Source organism: Mytilus edulis, chromosome 10, assembly GCF_963676685.1.
Source record: "Mytilus edulis chromosome 10, xbMytEdul2.2, whole genome shotgun sequence".
Lineage (NCBI taxonomy): Eukaryota > Metazoa > Mollusca > Bivalvia > Mytilida > Mytilidae > Mytilus > Mytilus edulis.
In genome coordinates this window covers 60747120-60768517 of record NC_092353.1, presented here as the reverse complement: position 1 = coordinate 60768517, position 21398 = coordinate 60747120, and the positions used below count along the sequence as shown (strand labels likewise).

At 31.2% G+C, this 21398-nt stretch overlaps 1 protein-coding gene across 4 annotated transcripts; it reads right to left on the bottom strand.

Moving 5' to 3' along the window:
* Nucleotides 1–1860: 1860 nt before the first annotated feature.
* LOC139491615 (metal regulatory transcription factor 1-like) lies at nucleotides 1861–21385 on the bottom strand. 4 transcript variants are annotated; one of them, XR_011656591.1, is made up of 11 exons: nucleotides 21050–21385; nucleotides 19180–19320; nucleotides 14565–14644; nucleotides 13135–13285; nucleotides 12432–12563; nucleotides 10929–11002; nucleotides 9855–9958; nucleotides 9078–9144; nucleotides 7705–7770; nucleotides 4644–6744; nucleotides 1861–4609 (listed from the first exon to the last, which is right to left on the bottom strand). XR_011656591.1 is itself a non-coding variant. In XM_071279384.1 (10 exons), exons 1-10 carry the CDS (start codon nucleotides 21319–21321, stop codon nucleotides 5675–5677), a joined length of 2157 nt encoding a protein of 718 aa, XP_071135485.1. In that variant the 5' UTR covers nucleotides 21322–21385; the 3' UTR covers nucleotides 1861–5674. The 4 variants fall into 4 exon arrangements, 2 of the variants coding, with proteins under 2 accessions (XP_071135485.1, XP_071135486.1); XR_011656592.1 differs by lacking the exon at nucleotides 7705–7770 and having other exon boundaries at nucleotides 21050–21382; XM_071279384.1 differs by having other exon boundaries at nucleotides 1861–6744.
* Between the last annotated feature and the right edge of the window lie 13 nt (nucleotides 21386–21398).

Below are 21398 nucleotides of genomic sequence, written 5' to 3'. Positions count from 1 at the left end.
TTGATTTTCTTACAAATCGGTGGAGGCTTATGAAATTCATTACAAATGGAGGTGTGCATTTATTGGCAGAAGTTAGTCGAATGTTAATAATCCTATTAAATGATTTTTGGTAAATCTAACAATGCTGGTATATTTTGCTTTTATTCTCTATCAATGCCATATTTTAATATAGTAACCATGCATGTTTAGGTTTGTAAAACATCGTCATTTAAATGCCAAAATCCCTTTACAGAAATTTCAACATTTAGGTATATATTTTAAGGCTCACTATTTATGCGGTAAATGCACAATTTCTGCGCATCTAAACTACTTTTCAAAATAATAAGCAATATTGATAGAATTTGTCACAAACATCAGTAAAGGAACGCAACTCCTATAAGGCGTCAATATATGGTCTGTTTTATTGGCATTTTTGTGAATTTATATTGTTGATAATTTTTCGCTATTTCGTTTCTGTGTATCTATTACAGTTTTCAAGATATATTATATGCAAAAATGCTAAATTTGGTAAAATAAAAAGGCTTAACTTAAGGGCAACACTCCTATCAGACATCTTTGATGGTTTATTTCATAGTATTACACTATGTTTCAATATAGCTAACGTATTTTGGATGAACCCTATATTCAACATTCCAATCTTCTCTTAAAAATATGTTAGTTTTTTGTGTGCTTGGTACCAATCTATTGAGTAAAGTCATGAATTTATAACTTATTTTTAGTTTGCCTTTCAAGCTTCATGGGATGGTTAAGGATGTTTACTCCTCTATTTTTTTAATTTTTGCCAGATTTTCGGAATCCTCTGGTTTTATCCATGTATTAACATTAAAAAAAAATTGCCCACTAACCCCTACTTTTCTTTTCATATTTTTATTACATGTTGTTTAAAAAGCCATATTTCAAAATCTTATGAAATCCTTGTTATTTTTTCATAGTTTTTTAAACAAAAAAGTGCCAATGTTAAGTGAAAGAAAAATCTAGAGAGAATTCTTTCCCGCCAAATTTTTAATGGCTTATATCTCGAAACAAGCACATTTTTTCTGCTTATTTAATTTCTCTATTTATATACTATAAATTTATAACAGTCTTTAAAAAAGCTTGTTATTTTAAAACCGAGTAGCAAACATCCTGGTTGTGCCTGTCCCAAGTTAGGAGTCTGTAATTCAGTGGTTGTTGTTGGTTATGTCTGTTACATTGTATTTTGTTAGTTGCTTTGTAATCAACCATACTTTTGGTTTTCTTGTTGACTTGTTTCACACTTAGTGATGGTTGGGCTTTTGAAGCTGACAATATTAAGGTTTAAATTTTGCTTATCGTTGAAAGTATGCTTTTATCCGCGTCATTATACTCTTCATGCCAAATCATACATCTTCATATAGATATTAGGCTCCATGTTGAAGGCTGTACTTAGACCTATAAAGATTTGCTTTTACAAATTGTGACTTGGATGGAGAGTTATCTGATTGGCACTCATGATCATACCACATCATCTTATATCTACCTACAAAAAAGACCAAAATTCATCTGTTTTTTTAGTATTTAAATATTCCAAAAATCAATCAAAGACAAACACATGTACATGTATATGTGTACTTGCACATGTGTACATGTATATGTGTACTTGCATAAAGTCGATTTCTATCCTATGCAGCTCATATCATTACCGTCTTTTGGTATGTATAGTGCGCATTTGTGTATAATGCGCACCCCTTTGTGGTCCAAGAAACGAGAGAAAAAAAGTTTATTGGTCATATAATATTCCTAGACATTTTCGGAAAAGTTACAGCTCAAAAATCGGCAAACAGGTATATAAAAGGCCATTCAAGCAACTATATAACTTAACAAAGTCAAAACAGTAATAAATATAGTATAGAAAGATTTTATTTACAGACTGAGTAGTAATAAAACTTCCATAGATCAAATGTAAGTAAGTTTAGTCAGCCTATACATCAACAGAAATAAAATAGTATTAAAGCTTTTAAAATAAATAACAATACATCAACATAACAAATAAATAAAACACATTCTTGATATATATTACAACTTGCTTTTTCCTTTAAGAAATTTATTACATTGTCATAATAGAATAATGAAGAATAATCCACCTTTCAATTTTCTACCAACAAAAAAAGTTCTTTTTGTTAATGATATTACATTAAAAATGGAAGAAGAAGGGTAGGAAAGGCTTATAAAATGCCTCCACAATCCTAATGCTTTCTCTAATAATTTTGGATACATTCAATAGACGTACAACCATAAATGAAAATTCCTTTCCTACCATCAGATTCATATTATTGGAATAACGCTTAAGTTGATATTTAAGTTAAAACCAACAATTATCTTACCAGAAGAAAACAATGAATAAAGCACCATAACTGTTGAAAACTGGCATTATAATTCCCCCTTTGGAATCATGAATAAGGGAACATAAATAGCCAACATTTCTCAATCTAAACTGAATTTTTAAACTATTCGCCCCATACAGGCAACAGTTGGTGCCTAAGTGAACTTGATTAAAGAGATAATATCTGACCAACCTATCCAGCAATAGTTACCTCCTAGTAGTTCAGGTACATTAACTCCCATTTGAAGCTCTACAGAGAATACATAACTAACTGACACCATGCATCACTGTTATGATGAAATTTGAAAGCAAGAAATTTTTATCAAAATTTCTCACAAATAAGTATACTATTTACCCTTAGTAGATCCAAAAGCTCCAAAATCTTTTTTTCAGAAAAATGTTACCTCCCTCTTATTTACTACACTTGATAACAACCACCTTGAAAAGAGCCAATCTTTTTTAACAGTTTGCACTGTTAGTCACTATTCCAATGCCCTAGACTTACAAAATTTGATTCCAACTTGTAAGTTTTGGCAAAACTTTGTTAAGACACACAAGGCAAAGGCTTGAATATTGATCTTTAGAAAAGATTTTGGTGCATACTGCTAATAACATTTTCCCTATGTCCAAATTTCAACAATGTAGGAACAATGTAACCTCCCTCAAGTCAATTTGTAGTTATATCCCTTTGAAAAAAAATATTCTTACTTCATTGAAAATATTTCTACATCCTTTACAACAGTGGAAACAATATTTTAGTACAATATTTAATTTTATTATTTATGCTTTCCTTACGTACATGTATCATTCGTTTTCCTAAAATTAACTTATATTTGACACACATTACAATGCAAGTTACCTTCCAGAAAGAGAGACAACTCTTGCAAACTATAAACTGCAAGGTCAACTAAATGGATTTCAAATGAGAAATGATTGCTGCTTTTAAAAAAATATGGGATGAACAAATGTTGTTGAACATAACTTTTGATAATATTACTTGATTTTTGGAACCATTTACATTTCATAGAATCATAAGATTTAGGAAATTTGATGGGCTTGAAAACCAAATAACCATTCATAAAAAAAACTTTGAAAAGAAAAAGATCACCTTAATAAGTCATGATACCTAGTAGTTACAGCAATTAGAAACTAGAAACATCTCAGGCTAAATAGAGTATGGTAAAATTCCTTCAATCTATTTTTAGAGAGAAACTTAAAATATAGATACTTGTTGACATAGATCCTTTTCATTTGTCATATCCAACATGTAAATGTTTCATTTGACTAAATGAAGGGAAAAAATGCATAAATCTGCTTTTGTAGACAAGAATTCTACACACTGTATGCAATAAACAACAGCACCATTTTAATATTTATATGTACTTGGTATTGTTCTATAAGGAGAAAAGACATTTACATGGCACTTATATATTTGTTAGTATAAACATGATTAAGTATCACAATTACAACCTATATTTAATTAAATAAGTCCATACATGATTTTACTTTAAAATGTTAAGACTGTTCCATTAAAATGGATGAAAGTGGGTACGTACAAAGGAACTAGCATAGTCCACACAAAAACATACTTTTTTTTTAATAAACTAGTATACATCAAATGGCCATCCATCTATATACCTGAAAAAATGGGAATGCACACATCAAATGGACATGCATTCATAAATGGGCCACAACCTATGTCGTAAAAAATATATCCTTACTTCTTACCCTCCCCCATTCATTTTAATGGAACCTTGCTTCCCTCCTAAATTCATTTTAATGGAATCTTTCTTCCCTCCCACATCAGTTTTGATGGAATCTTCCTACCCTCTCACATTCATTTTAATGGAATATTCCTATTCTTCCACATTAATTTTAATGGAATAACCCTAATGAGTCAATGATCACATTCAATAAAGTAAGAATGGAAAGTTCACTATCACAATTAATTGAATTAAGAAGAATAAGTTTAGTATCAACATCACTGTTCATAAAGCAAGTTCAAGGTCATAGTTATAAAAAATAAATTACTAAGTTTTACAATTATTTAAATAAATTACAAAATATTTTATCTAATTTGACGTACTGTTAATTCAGAAATTATTGTGCGCATTTATTATTGCAATTTTTAAAGAATGGACAAAATCCTGAGATTTTTATTGCAATTTCAAGAAAATCTGCATACAGATATGTACAATGATGTATACGATATCAGAGTTTTTATTTTTGAGATACTCACTTAGTGGCATTATTCTTATGAATAAAAACCTAAGTGAGTGGCATTATTCTTATGAATAAAAACCTTACAATAATTTCTGAAATTACAGTATGTTAATCATATATTGCCATGATATGCCCTTACAAACGTTATGAATTATATGCTAATGTGATGTATAAAAATATAAAAGTCAAAACTGACAAAAAGCCAATAATCAGTCGATCAGTTAGTTTGTACTTTTTTGAAATATATATCCATGATTTTAAATGAATTAAAGATGCAGACCTTCAATAGTTCTTTGAACCAAAGGGAGACTATTTGCTAAGTGAAGACAACTGATTAAAGTTTCAATTCACATGAATATTCAACATTATCATGATTATCATGATTATACAAATTTATAAATGAATTTTGAAAAAAATGCCTACAAAATTTACTTTTTGACAGTTTGCTATATTCTGTTAAAGATTATGAAAGATTACTTCAGAATATTAATATAAGAATATAAAATATTATGTTTCATGAAAAGTTTCACATAATACTGAAATATGTCCATTGTCAACAAAATACCCGATATGAATTTGAAGCTACAATTTTTTTTTTTTTATTATGCATAAACTTTCATATTTTTTTCAGGATAAATCCTTTTAAGCAGACAATTTTTACACCATAATTACATATAAACACAATACAAAAACGGCAAATCCAAATTATCACATTGCTCATAAACTTTCAAATATATACTGAGTGCAAACAGATACAAAACATAAATTTTCCAGTTGATAAAAATTCAATTCAAATTCAAAATTAGATGAAATCTGTGACTTTTGAATATGTTTTGCTTTTGATCTTTTCTAAGTTTAGAACAGGTAAAAATTGATCATAGACTAAATCAAACAAGATACATGTAAATATACATTCACATGATTCAGAAAAAGGTTTACACAAATGTTTTTGAACTTTTATCAAACAATTGACAAATAGAGGCTTGGAAATTTATGTGTTGTAAGATTGACACTCAGTATATAATCAAACAAATCTTATTATATATCATATCAAACTTGAAAAAAACATCATGCAAAAATATCACTTTCCAATTTTTCTTCCTGAAGTTATTAACTTGTAACAGGTACATTTATACAACATTTTACACAAGTTCCCTCATCAAGGAAGACAGAATCTGTATCCAGTGCATTCTGGGTATTATCAGCCCCTAATGCATTCTGGGAAGTATCAGCATCCTTGTTGACAGCAAGATCAGCTAGGAGTGTTTTGTTATCTGAATAATCAATAGTTGTACAGTTAGCCATCATCTGTGCAGACTGTTGTGTTAAATCAAGAACGATGGGAGTTTCACAACTACTGACAGCTGGATACGTTTGTGAAAGTGTCACATCTGTGGATGTCAGATTGTTTTTGGATGTATCAACTTTTTCCGTCACCGCTGTTGCCGCCGCCTGTACAGCACCTTGTGTCAGGTTAACTAACTGTGGATAAACTAAAACATTGTCACCTAGATTAGTTTGGCTATTAGCTAATGTGGCAGAACTCAAGTTTGGCAACTCCACTGTGCTTTCAGTTTCAAAACGTTCACCATTTGGTGTGTCGGTCACTACCTTTGTAATCAGAAAGTGTTGAACTTTGACAGTTGGTTTTCCATCACATTGTTTAAGTTGAGGACTTGACAGAGGTATCGCTTCAATGCCTGACACAGGTATAGGTCCTATGCTAGGCTGTACTGTGGCCACAGTAGGCTGAATTGTGGCAGCCCCTCCACTGCCTCTAGTCATTGCTTCCAAACTACTCAACAAGTCATAACCAGTCTCCTGAGTATTGCTAGGGATCTGAACCTGTATGCTGTCTACCGGAGCTATTGTTGAACAAATGCATTTTCCTTGATCCATTATATTTGTAAAACTGCTACTACCATCAACTTGGTTTTGAGACATATCGGAGGGATTCTGATTAATGATTGTGTTTGTTTGATTTTCGTCAATAACTGCTATATTTTGTTGTAGTACTGGAGGTAGATTTATTAATGTGCAAGCTCCTTCTGACGATGGAACAATCTGTATTTGACTTATCACTTGTGGAATGTTTGACCCATCTTCAGCCGTGTTCTGAACTGACGGAGATGATTGTAACATTGCAGGAGTGATTTCCTGTAAACTTCCTGGACTGTAATCTAAAATTAGAAAAAGGGCAAACATAAGAAATATTTGTTGTTTCAGGTTAACCTTATTTTTTAACTCAGCCACATCAATTTTTACATTGCGTGTTGTAAATTATTTTTTTTGGTTTTATTAAACTTTTAAACACACTGAAGAATCATTTTGAACTGTTCACATTTGTTACAGAAAATAATTAAGAATTTGATTATAAACCCTGATATTCCTCTTTTCTTTATATTAGAATTAATTTATAGACTGGAAAACTTTACCAATATATTATAAATGAACAAATGTATGTGGGAAAGACAAATTACAAATCTGTTTTCTTGAGTTTCATTATTATTCCTTGGATACCAATTTTCGGTGATTTAGTGAGAACAGGTAAACAACGAAATTAAATGTACAATATATAACAAATTTTCTATAGACTTCGACAAAACCACAAAATTAAATATCCACGAACATGCAAATTTTCCTTAATCCACGAAAATAATTAATCTACAGTATTGAATAAATTTGGCTGTAGCATACACATTTGTACTTTGTTGACAGAGATGAAAGTGCAAAAGCAAAAAAAACAACATAAAGCATTAATCAGAAAGACAAATACAGAATGCTTTTTCTGCATTGATAACTTGTTGTGGTTGTGTAGAGGTGATGAAATTATACAATATCTGTTTTATTAGGGCTATATAGGCAATATATATTTCAATTAAAATCAGTAGGACAATTTCAGCAAATGACATTCTTGTGTCAAATTATTATAATTTATTTGATCTATATAATTATTTCAATTTGCTATCCAAAATGTTTAAGTTTCTGAATACTATCTAAAATCAGGTCTCAAAACAATTTTCATTACTCTGTCACTGATGACTATTTGAAATTGAATTCAATCATGCCAAAATTATAAAACATTATTCACACAATGTGCTAAATTTAGATCAATTTAACACAACTTTTGAAATGCTTGCCTGGTATTTTACAAATGTGTTCATATCTTATTCCTGCATGGTTATGTTCTGTAAGGCTAAGTAATTCTAAGAAAAAAAAGAAAAAAATGTGATTTGTCATTTAATAGATGATCATTGAACTTATGTACCACATGAAAACCACCTAATCAACGTGAAAAGAGCATTTTTTTGTAGGAGCCTCTTTCATCCTTTCTATCAACTTTGAAATAATTTGGTTTTATTGTTTTTAGAAAAGAAGTTTAATCAAAGTGCTTGTTAGTACTGATGGGGTAGGTCACTTTCAATGTACATTATAAACTTAAAATTGAACATGGCAGTCTATTGATCGATGAAAAATATTAAAGTAATATTTCAAATTGAGGAATATCTCTTTGTCTACAATCATGACATGCGATCTAAATGAATAAATATTTTTGACTTCAACAACAAAAACAAGAAGTTGCACATGAGATGGTACAAAGAATACCCCCACTAGTGTTCTTTTGATTATAGAAAAACAGGAAGTAAGTATGTGACAGATATGAAAAAATATTTCAACTCAGCAATGCTAAGCTGCTAACCTTATATGAAGTCATTCTATTGAGTTGCACCTAAGAAATGTGTGAAGGAAATATATGATAGATAAAAGGAACAATGTGCAATTAAACATTTCATGATGATAAAGATGGCCAGTGGCAAATAAAATATAAACTTAGGATATGATATGACTATGACCGCTGTTTTCTAATAATCTTAATTTCTAATGTGCTAGTATACAAGGTAATTTCATGCGATAAAATATCAACCTAATGAAACACATTACACTGAATCCTGCTATAAGGTTGACCAGTCTTAAGGGAGTTCGCTTCTCAGTTTCAAAGTAATTAACTTTTCAAAACACTAGTTTATATTGATAGGGGATTGTTAAAGGAATGCGAAGAGCAAACAAAATATAAAGGTCACCGTGCTTGTTTTCGAAATATTAGCCAATGAAATTTTGGCGGGAAAATATTCTCTCTTGACTTTTCTTAGCTTTATCATTGACAAGTTGAAGTTCTCAAAATCTGTTAAAAAGTAATTAAAATTTTATAAGACTTTTACAGATAGCTTATTATACATGTAAAAGATTTACAAAAAGGAAAATAGGGGTCACCGGGCAAATTTTTGCAAGGCATTTAAATGGATAAAACCAGAGGATTCCGAAAATCTGACAAAAAATCCAAAACATGACAAGCCAGCTTCCTTAACTCTTTGCTGTTACTGCTAAATACTGCATGCTAAAGACAGAAAACACTAATTTGCAAGTCTTTGGTTTGACAAAGTAGTTAATGCACCAAAGACCTCCAATATTCAAAGGAAGCATGCATCTGTACAATAACATTAAATTATCTTACTTTGTAATTGATTTTCTTCAACTGGATCACAAAGCATTAATAACTGATCAGCGTATGACTGTATCACCTGAAAAACGTGAAAAAAAAGCACTTGTTATTAAAACTATAAGTTATCTCCCCTTTTTCATTGTTCTGCAAAAAAATAAGAGTACTGTTTCAGTCAAGGCTGAAGGATGTACTGATATTGCTGTAAGGAGAATTTTGATCTTGTAGAAAATTTGTTCATAATTAGCAGAAGTTTCAGCCCCATTCCTTTAATTAAGAAATGGCAGGATTTTGTTGGAAGTTGCACAAGTTACAATTTCAGACTTGACAGCTACAATGGAAGTTTTATTTTAGAGAAGCTGGTAAAATTCATTATTGTGACCCTCAAATCAAAAATGACTCTGTCAATGCTTATAAATATTCTGATAACTTTTCTCTAATGCAACATGATAAAATGTTTAAATAAAAACCATTTGTACATTTCAAAATAACCCAAATTTACACATGGGTCTGCTCACTTTATATTTTTGCAGATTCATATCATTTCTTATTTTTTCCTGTGCCAACTAAACCCTATTGCCAATGACAAAAAATAAGTAACATTGAGTATGTGATACAAACAAAGGAGTTAACATATCAAGGCTATTCCATTAAAACAGCTTTTGGCAATTTTGCATACAACAAATGGACACACAACCAAAAAATACAGAATACATACATGTACAAAAAATAAAAATTCCTTTCCTATGCTTTTATGTTTATTTAAATGGAATAATTCTTCGCTATACTTACCCGTTCAGAATCTATATCTCTTTCATGATTCTTTTTATGAATTTTTAGACTATAATTTGTAGTAAATGCTCTTGGGCATCCATCACAGGAAAATGGCTTTTCACCTGTAATAAATCAATTTACAAATTGTAGAAATAAATATCTTTATTTCCTGACTTGTTTATTACTTTTAACTTGTTATCGATTTACATTTAAATTAATATTGTAAGGGACGACATCAAAAGATCAATGTAAGATAAAAAACTTAATTCAAATAGTTTGGGGGTGGGGGTTGAACTGCTGCAAGATTTGGTTATCCGACATAGATTTTTACATATATCCATATGGGTCAATCAATTTTTCCCAAATTAAGTTAATAGGGGGTAGGGGGGTCAGTGAAAAAAACGATTTGAATTAAGTTTTTTATCCTTCATTGAACTTTTGATGTCGTCCCTAATATGTATGTTTTTTTCAAATTTTTGTATTTTCAAATTTCGGTCATTATTGTATCATGGTATTATTCAGCCTATCTTTTAGGGTATTTTTAAATTGAGTGATGAAGGAAAATTGGGTGCAAAGATTAACCAAATGACTTTAGGCAAGTAACAGACTATTTGATTCTTATAAATGTACAATGTACAATGTGAAACCAGAAATCATTTAACATATTCCGATATTCTTTATCTGCTTACCCTTCTGGAACACATGTGACCACGGTGCACCTCCAACTTTTGGTGGGGTTTTAGTTGTGCAGTCTTAAGTTTTCTATGTTGTGTTTTGTGTACTATTGTATCTCTGTTGGTATTTTTTTCTTTTTTAGCCATGTGACCTATGAGTTGAATGTCCCTCTTGTATCTTTTGCTTCCTTGTTAAGGGATGTATATAATTGTACAAAAATTGATGTATATAATTTTATGACAAAAGTTAATTATAGTCTTCAAAATCACACTGATTAAGAATAATTTTCTCCTATAATCTCAAAATCTAAATTTGAGAAAATCAAGAGTGGCACTGGAAATGTAAGTGTCTAGGAGCATCACCTTTAAATACTCTGTGGTGATTGCTAAATTTATAATAAGAGAAATGTACCAGTACCTGTATGACTTCTAATATGTGTTTTTAAATGATGACTGGCTACAAAAGCCTTGCCACATCCATTCTCATCACACCTGTGAACAGAAACATTGTTATTAGAGTTAGCTATATATAGGTAAGTACATGTTTATTATCCAGCAGCTAACATTTAAACAATACTCAGGATGAGAACAATTCGACACGCATGTTGATTATAACATCTTCACTTTTGCAGACCCAATATTGACAACAATACTTTGACCTAAAATGGTGTACATTCACAAATTGTGACTTGGATGTAGAGTTGTCTCATTTGAACTCTTATCCCATCTTCTTATATCTATGTCACCTACATAGATATTTTAGTAGGTTGTTAATTGTTCAAAATTTCAATGCAAAAACCATACAAGACTGGGTCAAATTCGAAGTTTCTTATTAGTATTGTTGCTTTCTGCAAAGTGTTGATGCAGCAATATTTTTGCACATTCTATATGATTTTGAAATAAGCAAAAAATAAACCCACATAAAATTTCCACTTTTACTGAACTTAACAAGTTTTAAAATAAACTTAAAATGATCTACTTCAACAGATAGTTTACATCCTTGTCTGTTTAGATTATATCGTCGTTTAATCATACCACATACATGTATCTTTATCTTTATATGTGATATGAATAACATGAATTGTGCTTTTTCTACTTAATCTTAAGTAGATACTTGTCACTTTAATCAATTATACCACCTACATGCATCCTTATTTCTATATGTGATATGAGTAATATGCACAGTGCTTTTTCCTATTCAATGTTTTAACTTGTTGCTAGTAGATTAACATTTCATAGGAAGATATGTCTACCCTATTCAACTTATTATTCTGACTACAAGCATACCAGTGTTTCCTCTTTCTCATAAATATCATGTACAAAATGCACATGACAGCTTTTTATCTAAATATATTGACTTGCTCACTCAAAATAAGACCTTTAAATGGTTACTGTGGATTCATTAATATTTGTTGGTTATCAATTTTTGTGGAAATAGGTTAACCATGAAATGAACTTAGCAGATTAAATCAACTAGAACAACATTTAATTTCTCTTAATATTCCTTTCATGAAGATAATTGCTCTACCTAAAGGTGGCCAAATGGCAGTACATGGATAATGTTCATCAAAAAGCAAATTTTCTATAGGCTTAAGCTTGTATGCAGATTTCATTTCAGCAAAACTGAAAAATTAAATATCCATGAACATGTAAGTTTTCCTTAATCCATGAAATTTGGTACCCACGAAAATAAATGAATCCACATTTAATATAAATAGTATATAAACATAGCCATTTCCATACTATGAATTCTGATTGTTTGGATATTAATCAATAGGACTAACATACTTTCAATCTATTGAAGAATGTCAGTATTTTTCAATTTTTAGAGAGTATTGTTTATACCACCTTCTTATTTGGAAATTGGTTTACAGGAAAAATATATACTGATATAAGGACCAAAGAGGTATAATGTATTTACTGGTAAGGTCTTTCACCAGTATGTGTTCTTTTATGTTTTTTGAGGTCACTAAGGGTAGTGAAGAATTTCCTGCATTCTCCCTCTCCACAGTTAAATGTCTTTCCTGTATGGATCCTCTGGTGTGCTCTTAATCTAAAAAATAAATAAATAATTATAATTTATTTTTGAATAAATAACACATTAAGTCCCGTCCATTTAAATATGAGAAAGGCAGTAATTTTAAACAGTTTTATAGCTAGAAAACTTTTGAAATTAACATCTACATAAGCAATTCTATCAAAACTGCATATCCAATTAAATTTTCTAAAGCTTATTTTTTTCCATAAAGATAGAAGAGGAAAATTCTTTGATTTATTATAGTAAAGCCCAAAATTCTGTGTGAAAAATAAATAAATCATGTGCACTACACACGGTATAAAGAATGTATTCTGTTGTTTGATCCATTCCTAAAGGTTATCTAATTTCTTGCTTTATAAATATTTAAAATGGACAGAACCTTAAACAATGTTCTCCCGAAAACATCATGGCATAAAAGAAATTTACAAATAGGAACCTGGTTCTGAGACTGACTGTGACTTCAAGCTTGAAGCTTGAAGCTAAAATTTTCAAGAGAATATTTGACTTTTGACAAATTCAGACAAGTTTCAGACTTTTGAAATTCAAAGAACTTTCGGGATAAATGGTAGTACATAATTCATCATACCTGTATAGTGTGGTGAAAGCCTTTTCACATTCAGGTAAATCACAGTTGTATGGTTTTTCTTTTGTATGAACTCGTACATGGATTTTCAGGCTGTAGGAAGTAAGGAAAGCTTTGCCACAGCCTCCTTCATTACATACAAAAGTAAATTCTCCTGTAAGGAAAATTTAAGATGCATTTAAATCCAATTTTCATTTTTTGAATTGTTACCATTTTGGTCCAATTTCTGTGCTATTCTCAATGCCTACTCTGAAATGTTTTTATCAATTTTGGTAGATTCTTGTTCATATGATGAAATCATAATCTTTCAGTCAGTTTAATTGAAGTCTGGAGCTGGCATGTCAGTTAACTGCTAGTAGTCTGTTGTTATTTATGTATTATTGTCATTTTGTTTATTTTCTTTGGTTACATCTTCTGACATCAGACTCGGACTTCTCTTGAACTGAATTTTAATGTGGGTATTGTTATGAATTTACTTTTCTACATTGGTTAGAGGTATAGGGGGAGGGTTGAGATCTCACAAACATGTTTAACCCCGCCGCATTTTTGCGCCTGTCCCAAGTCAGGAGCCTCTGGCCTTTGTTAGTCTTGTATTATTTTAATTTTAGTTTCTTGTGTACAATTTGGAAATTAGTATGGCGTTCATTATCACTGGACTAGTATATATTTGTTTAGAGGCCAGCTGAAGGACGCCTCCGGGTGCGGGAATTTCTCGCTATATTGAAGACCTGTTGGTGACCCTCTGCTGTTGTTTTTTATTTGGTCGAGTTGTTGTCTCTTTGACACATTCCCCATTTCCATTCTCAATTTTATCTTGACAATATGTTAGGCCTCCCCTCACATACATCTATAGGGATACTTCAGGCTAAAAAGTTATTGTGACAACATATAACAGTTCTTTTTTAATAATCAGTTGATGCATATGTATGTTGCAATGCAATCAGTCATGATTTTAGACATAAAAAATATATTATGTCTGAATTATCTCCCCTGGCCAAATCACATTTTATATGATTTATCCAAAAGCCTTTATATTGCATGCATGTTTTTATACATATCTTATACCATGATGAAGATAATTAATACAGGATTGTGTCTTAATGTTTGCAAATTAAATAGAATAGAAATGCAGACAAAAGTCACATGGATCACTTATCCAGAGTTACCTCCCCTTAATTAAGATCGTATGTTTTTATGTTATTGATCAACCTAGTACTTTACACAAAGTGAACAGTCGCTAATCATTGCTGACTTTTATTCATTGTGAAGGGTATTGAATGAAAGAGAGAACACTCAAGTTAACATCCCTGTTGAATGCTATAGCTAAGGGAGGTAAATCATAATGAATCATCATTAATCAGTGTGAACATTCATCAAAGGTGATTTTTAACCAAATAACCTAGCAGTATATAAACTTGTGGTACAGGCTTTACCTTTGTGTGTCTTCTTATGAGTTCTGAGGTTTCCAGCAGTACTGTAAGTTCTAGAACAGTCTGTGTAATCACATTGGTATCTATAAAAATAACATAATTCATTGATTATTGAAATTATTTTGTGGTTAAAACTTTTTAGAAACTCATTTCAAAATTACAAAGCATCTGATGCACATTTAATTCTCATGGGAGAATTGGCTATACAATCCCCAATTTATATGTACTAGTTTCTATTTTCAGCTCTTCAATGATGATAAAGGTTTTCAATTACTAAATATATGCTAGCTCCAATACAAAATTGGCATAATTTTTTTGATCCTCCATTGCATTTGACCTTTCTTCTATATACATGTACTATTACAGGTGTACAGGTAATACAAAGCAAATACATATTTAGTCTCCTGGTATCCATCTGTTGAGAGCAGTTATGTCAAATCACTTTTATGTCACAGTTTAATTTAGGGTTCTCAATGCAGCTTCATTTAACTTATGTCAATTTCTTTCAAAACAAATTCAACGCCTGGTTTTCCAAAGTAGCCGGTAGACAGCGGATTTCCGCCATTTACCTAGGCTTCAAGTGCCGGCTACTTCACTGACAAAAATATAAATTCGAAAAATAAAAAATATCTTTATCAAATGTTTACAGGCAGCCGAGAGACGTATTGTCGCAAAGTCACAGTCACGATAAACAAGGATGAAAAGTCAGTGTTTACATTGGTCTAAATATAGTTCACATGAATTCAGGTCACTGATTGGTTGTCTATTTAAACATTTAAAGTCAGACTGCAGCGTTTCTTTTCAAAGATAACAAGAGAGACGTTCTGGTGGTCATTTAACGATAACAATAGAGACATTCCGATGGTCATTAACTCATTGGTTTTGGCTTTTAGAACGTGACAACAATCATTTTATGTTATGAAATAATATCAGTCATATAAAAAAAGTGTAGTAGATCATGTTGTTCTGAATCTGGAAAACAGTATCTTTTGAAGTTCATCTTTCAAAGCCCACTAGGTGTTCAGAGAATCAAGGTCAAAAACGAAAGTAGAATATTGTCGACTCGACCACAAATAAATAACATTTCCAAATGATTTATGTATCCAACTTATTGAACAGTTTACAAAACAAGAGAAAATCAGAGGATATATCAATTTTCTGTCAAAGCTTGAGAAATAATAGTATGATTTAAATACCCCAAACAGTCTTTGGAGAAAAAAGGGGGGTCATTTGCACTGATGCATGTAGTAATGCAAAATAAATTGATCAGTATTTCTAACAAATCGGATTATTATAGAAATAAAACTCCTTAAAAAGTAAATGAATTTTAAGCATAATGTAAAGAAAATAAAAAAACAAACCATTTTAAAAAAAAAAATTTCTTTCTTTAATTTAATTTTATACATAAAAAATGGTCATTTGAAAGACGAAATTAGGTGCCAGGAGATTGCGAGAATGTAGGAGTTTGCTCTATTTATGCCTTGAGCGGCCCCCAGACCCCCTGCCGTAAAGAACCAAGCTTACAGCATGTTACAGTCACCTTTAATTGTAATTTTAACGATTGGGATGGAAACAAGAGGCTCTCAAGAGCCTGAATCGCTCACCTTAATTCTTTTGGTTAAATCTCTCATCAATGATTATTTTGGCTTTTCAATTTATTTAAATGTTTTTTGGATCGTCCTATTTTCTTCAAAAGCCAAAAAAAATAATCATTTTCTCCTATGTTCTATTTTAGCCATAGGAGCTATGTTTCTTGACATACAAGGAAATAAAATATAAAATTTATACTAGATACTCTAAAACTCATTTAGCCTAAGTTTGGCTGAAATTGATACAGCAGTTTCAAAGGAGAAGATTTTTTAAAGTAAGTCAACATGATGAACAAATTGTGAAAAAAAGTCTTTAAAGGGCAATAACTCCTTAAGGGGTCAATTGACAATTTTGGTCAATTGACTTAATTGAAGATTTTACTTTGCTGAACATTATTGCTGTTTACAGTTTATTTCTATCTATAATTATATTCAAGATAATAAACAAAAACAGCAAAATTTCCTTAAAATTATCAATTCAGGGGCAGCAACCCAACAACAGGTTGTCTGATTCATCTGAAAATTTCAGGGCAGATAGATCTTGACCTGATAAACAATATTACCCAACGTCAGATTTGCTCTAAATGCTTTGGTTTTTGAGTTATAAGCCAAAAACTGCATTTGACCCCTATGTTCTATTTTTAGCAATGGCGACCATGTTTGTTGATAGATCATAACTTCGGATACAATTTACAAACTAGATACCCTAAGGAACATTCAGTTAAAGTTTGTAAGTATTTGGCCCAGTAGTTTCAGAGGAGAAGATTTACGAAAAATGGTTAAAAATTGACTATAAAGGGCAATAACTCCTAAAGGGGTCAACTGACCATTTCCGTCATGTTGACTTATTTGTAAATCTTACTTTGCTGAACATTATTGCTGTTTACAGTTTATCTCTATCTATAATAATATTCAAGATAATAACCAAAAACAGCAAAATTTCTTTAAAATTACCAATTCAGGGGCAGTAACCCAACAACAGGTTGTCTGATTCATCTGAAAATTTCAGGGCAGATAGATCTTGACCTGATAAACAATATTATCCCATGTCAGATTTGCTCTAAATGCTTTGGTTTTTGAGTTATAAGCCAAAAACTGCATTTGACCCCTATGTTCTATTTTTAGCAATGGCGACCATGTTTGTTGATAGATCACAACTTCGGATACAATTTACAAACTAGATACCCTAAGGAACATTCAGTTAAAGTTTGGAAGTATTTGGCCCAGTACAGTGTTCTCCCCAGGACCTTTTAGCATCCTGGTAATGTGATGCTATATTTCTGAATGTGATGTTATCTGAAATGATTTTCTTATAGATTGTGTTATGAATGTGATGCTATAATTTTTAGAAACAAGATGGTATTTCAAATTTCCTTTTTTACCAAGATGCTATATGAAATATCTGGGGAGAACACTGCAGTAGTTTCAGAGGAGAAGATTTTTGTAAAAGATTACTAAGATTTACGAAAAATGGTTAAAAATTGACTATAAAGGGCAATAACTCCTAAAGGGGTCAACTGACCATTTCCGTCATGTTGACTTATTTGTAAATCTTACTTTGCTGAACATTATTCCTATTTACAGTTTATCTCTATCTATAATAATATTCAAGATAATAACCAAAAACAGCAAAATTTCCTTAAAATTACCAATTCAGGGGCAGCAACCCAACAACAGGTTGTCTGATTCATCTGAAAATTTCAGGGCAGATAGATCTTGACCTGATAAACAATATTACCCAACGTCAGATTTGCTCTAAATGCTTTGGTTTTTGAGTTATAAGCCAAAAACTGCATTTGACCCCTATGTTCTATTTTTAGCAATGGCGACCATGTTTGTTGATAGATCATAACTTCGGATACAATTTACAAACTAGATACCCTAAGGAACATTCAATTAAAGTTTGGAAGTATTTGGCCCAGTAGTTTCAGAGGAGAAGATTTTTGTAAAAGATTACTAAGATTTACGAAAAATGGTTAAAAATTGACTATAAAGGGCAATAACTCCTAAAGGGGTCAACTGACCATTTCCGTCATGTTGACTTATTTGTAAATCTTACTTTGCTGAACATTATTCCTGTTTACAGTTTATCTCTATCTATAATAATATTCAAGATAATAACCAAAAACAGCAAAATTTCCTTAAAATTACCAATTCAGGGGCAGCAACCCAACAACGGGTTGTCTGATTCATCTGAAAATTTCATGGCAGATAGATCTTGACCTGATAAACAATATTTCCCCATGTCAGATTTGCTCTAAATGCTTTGGTTTTTGAGTTATAAGCCAAAAACTGCATTTGACCCCTATGTTCTATTTTTAGCAATGGCGACCATGTTTGTTAATAGATCAAAACTTCGGATAAAATTTATAAATTAGATACCCTAAGGAACATTCAGTTAAAGTTTGAAAGTATTTGGCCCAGTAGTTTCAGAGTAGAAGATTCTTGAAATAGTTTACGACGACAGACGACGGACGACGGACGCCAAGTGATGGCATAAGCTCACTTGTCCCTTCGGGACAGGTGAGCTAAAAAAGTATGTGCAAAATGTTGTGCTAATGCGGCGTAAAGCAACCAACAATCAATCAATCAATGTGCAAAATTAATTGCAGGATAAGAACAATAACTGTTTAGGGTCTTAAGCTGTCTTAAATATCAGCTGTATTCGGCTTGAAATAGGAGTAATAACTAATTGAAGCTTGATTTACACATGTTTCTTAGTTAGTCTCATACAAATACAGCTGATATCTTAAGACACTAAAGTTATTGTCTATATATTTTTATATCTATAAAAAAGTGCTTCATGTAATTCAACCGTGCCAAATCCATTCTGTGAGGTTTGTTGTCATAGAGTTTAATTTCTTTTTCCATTTTGTTTTCTACATAATTTCCACCATTTTTGAGTTCAAGAAAAGACCAAAGGAACATTCAAACTCACAGGTCGAAACGAAAATTACCATGCCATTGCTAAAAAAGAAAAAGACAGACAGACTAACACTAATACATAAAACATAACATAGAAAATCTACCTTTTAATTTCTTTTAGTTTAGTCTCTGGATTTCTACTTTCCACAGTCACAGTAGCATGTGATGGATTACTGGGCATAGATCTGTCTCCTGGGTTTATCTGCATACATATCTGATCTTCAGATACTGTGTGTTGTATATATCTGAAATAGATAGTATAAATCTTTTTTTATTAAAAACAGTAAGGGGCAACATCAAAAAATCAATGAAGGATAAAAAACTTAATTCAAATAGTTTGGGGTAGGGGGCAAAATTTTTTGTTTAATTGACATCGATTTTACATATACCCTTATTGGTCAATCAACTTTTCCCAAATTAAGTTAAGAGGGGGGGGGGGGGGGGTCAGTGAAAAAACTATATGAATCAAGTTTTTTATCCTACATTGAACTTTTGATGTCGTCCCTAAAACACGTACTATATATATATATATATATATCTATTTGGAAATTCATGGACAGTTTTTACCAGACAAGTAAAATTTAATTAATTTTCTCAGGTGCAAGTTAAGTGCTAAAAAATGCAAAGCGCGTCTGTTCTTTTCTTTTCTTCGGTGAGATGACAATTCATTTTCATGTTTTTCAAAAATTATACATGTATGTTGATGGCATGTATTGCTGTACAGCTGAGGAAAACAAATAATATGTGTTTCCTGTTTACATGTTTGACATGTTTGAAAAAGATAGGGTACAAAATGTAGGTACAAATGTAGGTAGGGATTTTGCTAAAAAATATTTTTTTTACATTGAGTCTATGGGAGGGACATGCTTACTTTAAGTTTTAACATGTACAGTACCTATTGCAAAATGACAAAAAACTTTAGGGTAGGCTATTTTTGAGCTTTAAAAAATAGGGAGGGTAGGGTAATACATAGGAAACACATTTTTTTTTATTTGGCCTGAGCAAAGATATTTGGAACTTTTTAAATCAATTTCGACAATTTTAAAGCAGTCTGAAAATATTGTAGATACAAACAAAATGTATATAAAGCTTAAGCATATATTTTAAACATACTAAAAAACTGTATGTCTTGTAAGTTTTTTGTTCCAATCAACCAAACTTTTATAAACAAAAGTTGTAAATCCACAATTCTTTCCTTATACGGGAAGTAACTCCATATAAAAAAAATTACTACTCTATCATTATTACATAAACTTTTTGCTAGATTCATTCACCACTGACAGATTTTGGCACTTACACCACATTTTCTTATATCAATAGTCACACAAAAGCATTTCAAATGTATGATGTATAAGAAATGTAACCATTTGAATTGGCTTGTCAAAATATATTTGTGCAATGAAGGGGAACGCATTGTTTGATATATATACAGCACCCCTCAATTGTTGGACTCCATGCATATGTAGCATGGACAATGTTGTAAATTTGTACAAAACTTAAAAAAAAAAAAAAAAACACAACACAACAGAAAACAAAATCTACAAAACATTTAGGCAGTGTTTCATCACTTTATATCCATTTATAAATAATGGTTGAGAGTTTGTGCATGTTAGTTATAGGCAGTGTTTCATCACTTTATATCCATTTACAAATAATGGTTGGGAGAGTTTGTGCATGTTATTTAAAGGCAGCGTAAATGTAGCGTAAAGTCCAGATAATATTAATGGATCATGCTGGTGTGGGCATTTTTCAATTGACTTTTTTTATCCACCATTTACGCAGAAAGGCGTCAAAGCTAAAATTTAAAATAGCCCTCCTAGACTTCATAATTATTTGGACTTGTTTGCGTTATGTCAACTATATATCATAATGTACTATAGGCTTGCAAGTTGCAACACCATAGTCACCGTGCCAGTTGAAAATTAATAAATTCATGTTGTTGTGTGAAGTACTGATTCTTTAAAGAAAATTTACCCATTATTTTCCCTGTCATTTTCTGTTTCACTATCATTGAAGTTGTATTGGATATTGTTTTCATTTAATTTTGAAACATGTGAACTTTCTTCCCCCTTTTCATCTCTGTCGTTTAATTCAACGTTAGTTGTTGACGTTGTGTAATTTTCGTTTGGAGTGTTGTCATCACCGAGAGAGTTATTGTTTGTAAATTCATCTGAATCGTCAGAATCGAAGCAAACGCCTGTTGAATAATCGAAATCTTGTTCTAAGTCTGAAGAAGTTAGGTCCATTTTGACATGTAAATGTAGGAGATGCACGGAATTGTTATGACCGTAATCATTGGCTGAAGATTCATCCTTTGACCAAT

What these genes read in the sequence shown, in the direction of transcription:
- LOC139491615 (XM_071279384.1), bottom strand. Translation starts at nt 21,321, where the DNA reads ATGGACCTAACTTCTTCAGACTTAGAACAAGATTTCGATTATTCAACA. An exon ending in GCTTTCACCACACTATACAG is followed by an intron (nt 12,564 to 13,134) that starts GTATGATGAATT and finishes TTTATTTTTTAG; the next exon opens with ATTAAGAGCACACCAGAGGA. An exon ending in GAGATATAGATTCTGAACGG is followed by an intron (nt 9,145 to 9,854) that starts GTAAGTATAGCG and finishes CACGTTTTTCAG; the next exon opens with GTGATACAGTCATACGCTGA.